This window comes from Alligator mississippiensis, chromosome 2 (genome assembly GCF_030867095.1).
Source record: "Alligator mississippiensis isolate rAllMis1 chromosome 2, rAllMis1, whole genome shotgun sequence".
In the NCBI taxonomy this organism is placed as follows: Eukaryota; Metazoa; Chordata; order Crocodylia; family Alligatoridae; genus Alligator; species Alligator mississippiensis.
The window spans coordinates 192,317,923-192,330,169 of NC_081825.1; the positions used below are offsets into that span (position 1 = coordinate 192,317,923).

General features: G+C 39.4%; 1 protein-coding gene across 1 annotated transcript in view; it reads right to left on the reverse strand.

Moving 5' to 3' along the window:
- The window catches only part of OTOG (otogelin), a 205,494-nt gene that overhangs the window by 132,214 nt on the left and 61,033 nt on the right, over positions 1-12,247 (reverse strand). The window contains exons 16-17 of the mRNA XM_059722614.1: positions 2,692-2,824; positions 1,604-1,781 (exon numbers count right to left, since the gene is read on the reverse strand). Coding sequence (XP_059578597.1) covers positions 1,604-1,781; positions 2,692-2,824 — 311 coding nt within the window. The remainder of the gene's footprint in view (positions 1-1,603; positions 1,782-2,691; positions 2,825-12,247) is intronic.

A 12,247-nucleotide genomic window follows, 5' to 3' on the forward strand; every position in this document is an offset into this window, starting at 1 on the left:
TCCTCTTGTGAAAGTGACATCTTTTCCATTCCTCTCCCTCCCCATGTTTCTCCTACATAGTGTTTTTGGTTTGGTCCTGGGTAATTTCCTCTCAAGCTTCTCTGGTCCCCAGAAAAAAAAAGAAATGAGTTGAGAAGCAAGGGTCTCAGAGGTGTAGTAACAGGAGCAGCTAAATATTCCTGGGTCCAGGGAAAACAGCAACAGTACCTGCAGTTTGAGACATCTCAGCCACCAGTAACTGGGTTCCATTCATTTTAGATATGGGGAGAGGCTTAAGAGATAACATGAGGGGCATGTGTATATGTGGAGGGAACTGCATTCTGGGAAAAAAGAGGCTTTACATATGAGAAGACTATATTATTTTTGTTATTAAGAAGCATGCAGCACTATTTGTGGAAAGACTGCAATATCTGGGGTATAGCAGACAACACCATACATATTGAGGGAAACTGCATTATATGGTTTTAAATGCAGATTGGGAAAGGACAACACACACATACCTAAATGAATAGTAACTATGATTTGTTGCACAGCATACCATAATTGACAAGTTATAATAGTTTTTAAGAAAGCTTTCTTGATAAAGCAAACCAGGCTGATTTGCTTCATAGGGTATGTTTAAATTGTATAATGCAACACACTAGAGATGCCTGGGCTAGTCCTCGCTCTGTGTTAGTGCCGAGTTCCAGCTGGGTAATTTACCCTGCTGAAAAGAAGAAATATTCATTTGTTCCTGTTATTACATCTTTAGCTAAATACGCCTGCAGAAAAGTTTGCATTAATGCATCTCCTCTCCTCCTGATACCCGAGCAATCTCATTTAGAGCGAGATCCCTCCTACCTTTAATAAGAAAACATCCCACTTCATTTAAGAATTAATTCTTCTGGTTTTCTTCACTTCTAACAGATCTAATGTCCCTCCGTGTTCTAAATTAACTCTACCACCTCTTTACTAATTTCCTGTGTTCTCCTCCACTTTATCTTCTCCCAGCCCTAACTGGGATGCTTCTTTCTCAAGAACCTACTTTCCTGTGCTAGGTCCACAAGACAGCACCCAAACTTCTGAAAGAAGCTGACTGGACTCCCTAAGTTCCAGTAAGATTCTCATGCAGCTTACTGCCTTACATTGTAGTTACAGTGAAGTGAAGCAAAAGCCACAGCCAATTTCATTTTGAAGTTTTTTGCTAGGCTTCAGACAGCACAATAGAGACTCTGTTGGAGAAAGGAGATTAGAACTTGTAGTGGTGAACATGAGCTGGAGAGAGATAAAAGGAGGGTTTGTAGGAAAGTAAAAACTTGCCTATGTGGGATGCTCCTGCTTGCAGACACATTTCAGACACAAATTTGCATATATATTGGTACCCCAGAGCTATGTATATTCTAGTGAATTGATATACAATTATCATCACATACAGGTTTTCAAAGCTAATGTTGGTAAGAGTATCTTAGAGATTCCTCATTCTAGCAAACCAAAACTATTAGCTCCATTACTCTTAAGAAAGAAAAGGTACAAAAATGAAACACTTGCAGTAGCCACCCATTCGTCTTCATTATGTATTTCTGACCAACTCTAAGCATATTTTTAAAAACGTAGCGATTCATACAGAAAATCATCCTGCATGTTCCCGTTGAAAGTTCCACATAGGCCCACAGTATCATCCTTCCATTGGCCATCAGCTTGAAGATAGAGCCTCAGCCCTTCTCTGTCATACAGTATCTGTAATCCAATGTGCGTCTTTATTTGCAGAAATACAGATGAAAGCTTTCTTATTTCAAACGAATCTGGTGGAGGGGAGGTAAAAATATATATGTTGAATGGAAAATGAAAAAGGTTAAGAATCCACTGGTTTGTTTCTAGCTCTCATTTCACTGTTCTGTTACATTTTACATGACTCTCTTGTTAATTGCAATTTTCCATATTCTGAGCTCCCATTGTGATTTATCATAAAAAGTTAGGATGCAGTTTATAATATTAAGAAGTAACTAAAACTAGAAGTAATCTCTCAAATGGTGTGTAAATCCTGAGGCATCAGCATAATAACTGCTAGGTGGAATCCAATAATTTTTAAAAACATAAATGTTTCAGAATTTTGACTGTAGGCAGATCATAGCCCAAGACAGTGTAGACAGTATTAGCAATTTCCCTGGAGCCTAACCTGCCTTCAATGAAGTCAACAGTGAACTTTCCAGAACATAGATGTGGTTTAAAATACAATATACTTGCTTTTCGCAACACAAAAGTAATTGAATTAAAACAAGAAAATTAGACACCCAAACTAAATAAAAAACTTCCGTTGTTGGATAGCAGAACTAAGATATTATGCATATAGAGAAAGGAGAATTCCAGTTTACATTGACCTGAATTCTGTGCAAATAGGAAGGGAAGAGAAGCTGGAATCAAGATCCCCATAAAAAAGGACTTTGTTCTTAGGAGGAAACCTAACAGATCAATAATATAGGCCTGTCAGAGACATAGTAAACTTGGTCTTTGTGTACAGAAAGTATTAAGTCCATAATGAAGAGTCCCTATGATCAAAGCAGAAAGTGCCACTGCAGGCACATACTGAGATATATCCTGAGAAACCAAAAAGGATAAGAGAAATCAAGGCAAATGTTATAGCTCAGGTATATGATTTAAAAAAGTTAATTTTTGTGCTTCTTAGACATTTGTTGATGTACTTATTTTCCTTACCATCCGTGTAAGGCAGGCTAATTTTGTACTGATCGTATACCAAAACATCTCCAGAATTAGTCAGAGTCACTTGCCTCTTGGGGTCCTGATTAATAATAAGATTGATAGTTTGGATACATGATCCATCTTGGTTCTACAAATAAGAGTATGAGAAATAACTTTAAGTATTTCATTGGTTTAAATGTCAAATGAATGCAATAAGAAATAGAGTGAGAAAGGAAGAACTGTAAGTAACTTTCAATTGCATCTTGCCTTTTTAGTAAAATTTGTAGTTTCAAAGATAAGGTCCAAATAAAGTTTGTTTTGAGGTATTTGTAAATATCATATTAACCAAATATAGCTCAAAAGTAGATGACAGAAAACAAGAAATGCAGCAAAACCCTGTTATAAAGTCTGATACAGAATTCTTTGCAATCAGTGGATTTTTAACTTCAATGGCCATTCAGCCAGGCTCATTCATTTCCAAAAATCTCTTTCATGTCAGTGCGCATCGATAATATTCTATTCTTCACATTGCAACTTGCAGAGACAATTTGAGTCTGTCATTCTATTTATTAGAAATGGATTTTAGCCATATCTCTGTTTTTAAAATGTAGTCCGATACAAAGTATTTTAAAAAGAAATAAAGTGAGAAAAGAAAGAGATGTAAACATAGGCACCTTAGTTTACATGATCTAAAATAATATTTCAGCTGATTCTTTCCAGACAAGAGTGCTGAAACCCACTTCTGTACTGAGTCTTCTTCATTTGCTGTATCTTACAAGCAGTCCCTCTTATTTAACTAAGGTTCATCTCAGCACCATTCCACAAATTAACTGGCAACAGGACATTGATGAATTATGTCTACTGTGATGTAAAATATCTATATGCTCCTGATACTTCAGATTATGCCATCACATCCAATCAGGTTGTAACTGGTTGTTGCCAACTGAGATGGCAACAAAAACAATTTAGCTGAAACTCCATATAAGAAAATCTGTGGGGATTACCCAATTTTTCCATCAGTATAAACTTTGTCTAGTCCCAACATAAATAAATAATAAGGCAATCCCAACCAACACACACTTTTTTTTTTTTTTTTTTGCAATTTATTTTTTTTGCAAAAATCTTGTTGGTCTAATAAAAAGATATCATCTCTACTACGAGTCCTGGTTGCCTTTTCCTCTAGACCAATATGGCTACAACCTGGATACCTGACACATGGAAGATATCGACTTTTAGCTTATTTTTAAAGTAAAATCTTCATATTTTCCAAAGCAGGAAGCAACTGTGACCACTTGAAACCTTGCTCCTGCCTTTGCTTCAAGGTAATTTGCATCATCACAGATCCTCACAGGAGGTGAGAGGCTCCATACCAGCTATGAACGGACTGCCCAGAGGAGTTTTCCATCTACTGATTCCTCTGTGAAATCCAATGAAATATGAACTTTCATTTCTACCCAGGAGAACTTTTACAATCTCTTCTCCAATGCCTGATGAAGGGGGTTTGTGCCCAAAAGCTTGGAATTAAAGAATTTTTTTTTGCAAAAATCTTGTTGGTCTAAAAAAAAGATATCATCTCTACTACAAGTCCTTTTCCTCTAAACCAGTACAGCTACAACCTGGATACCTGACACATACTTCTATGCATATAGGTAGGAAAACCCAGAGCAGAATCCTATTTCATTTTATGTGTCTACATGGCATTTACCAAGCCATGAGTGCTTTTTCCAGCATTTACACACAGTTTGAGATCCTATTCTATGTTCAGTGTGAATATGCCAACATACCTACAGCTGCTGAGCATGCACCATAAGCTGTGTTCTTGATGGGTAGGTACATGACTCCATATGCATAAACTTGATTAGAAGTCCTGAATTTGTAGCTGAGCTAAAATGTGGAAAGACACTCACATTTAGGGTGTTCACCCATGAAGCAAGACACCCAGTTTCTAGACCCCACTCTCTACACACATCTCTACCCACCAGGCCACTAGCACCTTCTCTAGGGCCTCTTCAACCTGAACCACTGCACCTTGCACTTCATGGTCATTGAAAAAAATGGCCTCCTGCTTCCTGAATAAGGACTCTATCTGCCAGGCTATTGAGCCAACGCATGGGACAACTCTGTCTGACACCTGCTAGTCATGCGTTTTTGACTGGCTAAAACTTCAGGACGTGTGCACAACCTGGCCAAAGCATAGCCTACTGAGCATGCTGTGTATGGTGTGAATGTGTCCACACTGCAAGCAGAGTAAGATCGCAAACTGTTTTTTAGTGTCATTTGAGCACATGAAGTGAAAAGGATTCTGCTCCCACTTATCAATGTTATCAAAAGTAGTTGAAAGTTCTAAATTGTCTTCCCATTCTGACTGATCATTAAAAATCTACAATAGAAACAAGCTTATGAGAATTATGTCAATCTAGTTTGGAAGAAAGAACATATCATGTGGCCTGCATAGTAAAAGTTCACCACATCTCAAAATTCACCTACTAAATACTTGAGTTGCAACTGCATTGAAATATTACACTAGACATTAACTAGACATTCTCTCAATTCAGTTTTTTTTCCTTGCTATTTCAGGAAATCCAGGAAAACTTGATATAATGTTATAGTAGGCTAACTCTTTTAAGAACTTAATTCAAAGTTTTTGTTTGATTTTGCCACATAGTTATCAGATTTTCAAAAGCTATTTAGGAGTTTTCTCTCAGAAAAGTTTTCCTGAATCTTTATCTTTGCTTTGGACTTCAGAATGTATGTATTCTATATGTATGAAGATTTGTGCTTATGCAGTTTGTATCTGTGACTAGTTTCCAATAGCCTTTCCAATGGGGAATATTCCCAAGATCCAAATTAGACATGCAAAAAATCTGCCTGACCCACATTTATAAAGTGCAAGAAAGAAATACATGCAAAGAAACAGAAACCAGACAGTGTAAGACAAACCCTAAAGCAAACACTGAAACCAGCTGGCACCTGAAACAAGTTTTGAGCTACTTAATATTCCTATGTGTTTTATATTACAGTAAAATGAACTACAACTAGACACCTCACCAAACAGGTGGACAGTCGCTTGGGTTCGAATCTATTGAACACTGAATTTATCTAATGTATCACAGTTACAGACACACCTGTGCTAAATAACCTAGCAACTATCCACACCAATGATTAACACTAGTCAATAAATATCTGCCTCTTCTTTTGAAAGTATAAGAATGAATGTGTTTGGCCTTCCATTAGAAAAAAAGAAACAGCAACTGGAAGAATGACTAGAAAATGACTAATAGTGTCAAATAGACATCAGGCTTTTTCTCAGAAGAATTAAATGAATTAATTAGCACTTTATGAACAGACAAAGAACTACAAATGTACTCTATGGGTCAATTCTGGATTGGCAGGATGATGGAACAAATGACCTGCTATGAATTCTTTATCTTACCCTTGTTTTCACAGTATATTTTAATGACATTTTAATGGACATGAGACCCCCTTCTACATGTACAGGCAAAGGCGCGATGGGATCTAACGTACGATTCGCACAATTGATCCTCCAGCCCCAAGGATCACTGCCATGATCCATAGTACTCAGGGGTTTGAAGCTGAGCATAGTGCACCCCTATAGCTGGGAGCCCCATCAACTGACAGGGCTCTCAGCCAAAGGGGAGACCCTGCTCCATCTGCCAGTTAAAGCTCAATAGAAACCAACTATAAAGCTAGTACATATTTTTGACATCTAACTTTATAGTTGGTTGGAGCTTTTTCTTGTGTGATAGCTACTTTGCACATGTAGCTGCTCTCCAGGTAATTACACTATTAACCAGTTAGCTGCACAAAACCTATAATGTGTAGAGGGGGCCTAAATAATACATTTTGTGACATTTTGATGTATATGAGAGTCACAGGATGTGGACAGACAAATAATTCTACTGTTTTAAAGGAAATGGACATTAACCATGGTTTAATAAAATCGACTGTAACGATTCCACCTGTCCACTCGTACCCTACAGTAAATGGATAAGCTGCCCAACTTAACTTCCCTGAATGAAACAGGGCTAAATTATGGTTTAGTTTTAGTTTCTGTGGGGCAGGATTAGACAGAGAAAATAGTTACAACAGATCAGCTGACACACACAAGCGGTAAGTCTCTCCCTTTAAAATGGTATAATTGTTCATCTACCCACTCCCACAGTATGTTTCCTGTTGCAGGAAGGGAGTACTTTGGGACACTCTCATTGCTGATACAGATCACTTATCCTAATTCTGGTATACTGGATGGGATTTTTGGTGTGCGCAGAACAGAGTTTGCCCATTCCCTTTCTACACAGGAACTGGTAGTATCAAGGCATTATTAGGGCTGTGCGAGGCTTCGGACCGTGCTTCAGATCTGGAGAAGCTTCAGACGCTTTGGCGTCCAAAGTAGCATGTCCAGATTGAAGTGCTGGCTTCTTTAGGCTTTCCGAAGCAGTTTGGAGCTTCCGAACCACTTCAAAAAAGCTTCGGAGCCACTTCGGAGATCTGGCCATAGGGTATAATGGGGAATCAATGAAATATCTATACCTTTGTTGTTTTTCATCTGCTTTGGATGAAACTTGCAGGGATTGTAGCCTCTGCTGAGAGCATGAAGCCTGCCAAGTTTCAAGAAGATCGGTGCAGGGGTTCAGGGGGACTGCACCCCAAATTCTTGAAAGCAAAACTCATGTCACATGTATGTGTTATACTACAGGGGGGTGAAAACTGCAGGCATTCTAGCCCCTGCTGAGGCCACAAAGCTTGCCAGGTTTCAAGAAGATCGGTGCAGGGGTTTGGGGGGAACTGCACCTCAAGCTGCTAACAAGTAAAACTTGCAACATGGGTGCTTGTACAACTGACTATGTCTTGGGGCAGTTGATTGTATGTATTGATTATTTCCTCTCCTTAGTCTGTGGTTTTGTAGGTGTTAATCCTTGCTAATTAACTTGTTTAGCAAAGTTCTCCTTCACTCTTTGATATGGATTCTCCTTCACTCCTCTGCTCCCACTTTATATGCTCCTTAAAAAACCCCAACACACAACACATATCCTACAGCTGACCATAGAGAAAGAGTTTGGAACTGTGTGCAAATAGACTACAGAAATTTAGGTGTTAATTTCTAGCAAATCATGAATAAACCAAAATTCAATGCAGACATAAATTTGATAAGTATGAAGGAAAGACTTGGGTACAAACCATAAACCGCAGAAGTGGTTGCACTCAAGACATATCTTTGGCCAGGTAAATAATATGTAGAGCATGTAAGCTCAACAGAACTACAAAATATAAGTACATATTCTATCTAGGACTACAAACAATGAAAAAGATCCTCTTTTAGGTAACAGCATAAAAAAAAAAAATCTTACTCTGGATTAAAAAACAAGATTATTGAAAACAATTGTGACAAGGAAGCAAGTTATACTAAACAAACAGACCTCTACAGAACAAGGTCCAAGTAATTTCTAATGGTCTATTTAGAGGGGTAGACGACCCTTGGCACGCGTGCCAGAGCACGGCACGTGAAGGCATTTTGCTTGGCACTCAGGCCTTGGGAAAGGGGCCAGGGCTGTGCTGATACAATAAGGATTGGGCCCCTTGAGCTCCCTCACTGTCTGACCCTAGCGCACCAATATCTTAAAAGTCAAGGTGGCAGGTGTTTTTGGTACTCTGCCCAAAACCATTGCCAACCCCTGGTCTATAGCCTTATCTGTATCAACAACAGCTGAAATGAACTGAGAGAAATAAGTTCCAGATCCAGAACTATAGAAAATGATCTGAAACTTGTAACATAGACAGTAGAAGCTTGACCACTAACACTGTCTACTCTACTTCTGTTTCAATATGGATTTAAACACTCAATGATGCTCAGCAGGAATGTTTAAGAAATGAAAAGGAAAAGAAAACCAAGGGAAAAAGAAGCTGGCTTCTAGTGAAGTTACTCAACAAAACATGAGCAGATACTGAAAAGTTGTAAGAAAATTGCAGTAAGTTTTAAATTTGACTACCTCTAATCTAAGCAGGTTGTGGTATCAGAAACACAGCCTAACAAACAGTTCAAAAGAGAAAGCTTATCCAGTTACCACTGAAATGGAAGTAACTATTTGCAAAGGTGATTTAAACTATCATTCCATCAAAAACAGGATAATAGCTTCTGCTCGCCACAAACCAGGTGTTAGAACAGTGCACATGGAATTCATGGCTGCTAGACAGATAATTTGAGCCATATAAATTGCAAAAATTATCCCATTCCATTCTGAAAATTAACACAAAATATTTGAATCTGTGGCTAGCAGTAGAAAAGTCAACATGAGACCACGCTAACATCATTCAAATAGCAAAGCAGAAGTGGGGCTACTTATTGTTAAGAGTTTACTATAGAAAACAGAAACTGTAACCATGTGGCCCTGTGGCTAGAGCTCTGAAATAGGAAAACTGGGCCCTATTCCTGACACTGCCACTGCTATCATGGGTTAGCTTGGACCCTTCTTGGCACACTAATGGAGAAAGATATTTTCGTTCCAAAGCAGGGAAGGTTTCTGGACATGGGACAAAACTGTTCAACCGAAGAAACTGACAAGACATCAAGGTCAGGTATATATATGGGTATAGAATATAATAAAGAGGAGCTGTAGCACACCACTCCTCAGACCACCGGGGGATGGGGCAAGGCACACCTGGAGCCCTCAGGCCTATGAAGGAACCTGGATGTGGAGGGACAGGCTGAGAGCAAGCACAGGAAGAGGCAGAGGAAGAAGGCAGGCCTGAGGCTACAGTGAAGACAGGCAGGGGGGAACATGCACCAAAGGAGCAGGAAGCAGCTGAGCTACAGCCCTGGGACAGGAGCCAGAGCCACAGCAACTGCCTGTCCCCCCACTGCCTCGTACTCAAATACAAGACAAGGGGCTTCCCTCCCATGTTAAATTGGGGGTGGGGGGGGATTTCATATTGGACATGAGTAAACATAGTACTTTTAAACTAATGCTGAAGTTACTATTTTTACTAGCATTTGGTGCAAAGCATGCCCAGAGTGAGAATGTTAACAAGATTATGTATGATTATTTATAATATAAATTAAATTAATAAAAATGTACACAATTATTTCATATACTATGAAAATGTAATTTTGTGATTTGGTAAAATGTAGATGGATGTGAACAGAATATTATACACACTCATCTAAGCTGCTAGCCTGCATATATGCACAATTATTCATATTTATAATTCAGGTGAAAAATGTAGTGTATGGAAATGATCAAATCTTCATTCTATTTTCATAACCCTTCAAAAGTATTTTGGATGCATGTACATAGAAATTCTTACTTTCCACACACGCTTCAATATTTGTACACTTTGCTTCAAGATTTTGCACATGAAAGTGACTGTGCCACAAAATCTGCATGTATGTTTTCAGAGACTGGCTGAACATTCAGCCATACATTTTCAAATAAAGGCCATTTGTTTCCTCATAGAGCAAACAGGCAAAAGCTTACAGGCAGAATTCTATTTCACTGTATGCACCCACATGGCACTTTTCCAGCTGTTTAACTGCCATTTTTGGCACTTACTTGAGAACATGTGAATGTGTAAGCATCCATACAGCTACTATACTTGCAGAGCTGGTTGGTTTCTGGCTGGGAAGGTACGTGGATCTGTGCACACACACGGATCTGTACATACACACCTGAGCATAAGTCCTGAAATTCTAACGCAGCATAAACAGGGAGGGGGAGAACTTGCAATAGCCTACTGCTCAGGGCAGCGGTGCTCAACCTCTGGTCCACAGAACTGATGCAGCCTGCGGATCCATGGCATCTGACCTGCAGGGCTACCCACAGGTCAGGAAATTTGGTGGTGGGGAGCAGAGGCAATTAATACTGCCATGCTCCCCTACTACCAAATTCCCAAGTACCACGTGGTGAATCAGAGCTGGGCCATACCCACACATGAAACTACAAACCACACATCAGGCATTACTGAGCATCGTCTCCAGCCTTCCACTTGAAGCTGAGATACTGCACCTTTCATTTAACAGTCATTGGATAAAACAGGTACAGAATAGTGAGGAGGTTTATGTCTCACTGGGAGCAAAGTCCTAGCTCAAATTCAGAGCTCCCTCTCTTCCAGTGTAGCAGCCACCTCCCTGAAGGGTACTCTTTAGCTTGCTATCTTCTTCTCGGCCATACGCATCTCCCTCTCTTGGCTGCACACAAGGCCAGCTTCTGAAAGAAGCCTGTAATGGGGACTACACAGTGATTAAAGCAGTGTTCTGAGAGTTTGGAAAGATGTAGGTTCAAGCTCCATCTGGTCAAGAGGAGCCTATAACCTTGGCTGCATGCTTCTAGGTAGGTGCTCTAATTACTAGGCTGCTGAGCTGAAGCATGGTAGGGTCCTTCTTCTCACCAGTCACAGGGTTTGGCCCAACTACAATTTTGGGACTTGCACATACCCAGGTATATGCATGCATATCCATTTACCTGCCTGGCCAGGATACAGCCTACTCTTCACAGGCATTGGATGCTTGCACACCTACAGTGCATATGACATAAATTGCCAGCTGCATGTAAGTGCCAAAACAGCACTTACATGGCTAGGTAAACTGAATAAAGCACATACAACGAAACAGGATTCTGACCCAAGTCTCTGCTGTATACATTAATTACATACCACTATTCTGCAGCACGCTTGTTATCCACAGCAATTGACTCTAAAGAAGAAAGACTATCTGACAATTCTCTGTTTCAGTGAATTGTATCTTTCATAGCATTGCCTCAGCCAACTATCAGCAGACATTTTCACATAAACGGGCATCTCTGTCAGTAGACACTTAACAAAAATTCCTATATTCAGAATCCTTTTCATCATGCAAACTACAAAGCCAGTCATGTTGTCACTTGAAACTCAGATGAGGTTAAGCTGTGCTGATCATTTGTCTGATTTGCTTTCCAAAAAGTGCTTAAACAAAATTTCACATCATTCTGAAACCACTTGTTGCCTGATGACTGTTTATGTCACCAGCTCTAAGGTGCTAGATGACTAGTGTCTTTGTGATTCAAAGGGCTAGAATCTCTTCAGGTATTTTCTTTCTTCATTTTTAGTCTGCTAGACTGTAATCAGTTAAAAATAAAAAAAGTAAAAGCATTTTAATAAAAAGTGCACAAAAAGCTCAAGCCACTGAGAAATGTGAGTTTCTGCAACAGAAATCTTTTAGATTCCAATTTAGATTTTTTTTTTATAATAAGAGAAATTGGAAGTGAATATTCTCTAGGGAGCTGTAAAGCAGTTTTATCCGCCAACTGAACATATCCAACAAATTAATTGAAGCCCGGCAACCCCACTGTTGTTACACTGACTCACTTGTCCTTTCACTTATTTTACACAGGTGTAACTCTCTTGACTTCATTGGAGTTACTCTTAATTTACATCATACTAACCTTGGTTTTCCACTAGCTTGCACCTTAGAACTCTCCACTCCTTCATGCTTTAGGTAAGACTTATACCCATCTTGGACCCAGGGCCATATCTTCTGATCCAACTAACCTGCACCTGGTACCAGAGTCAATGAAGTAAG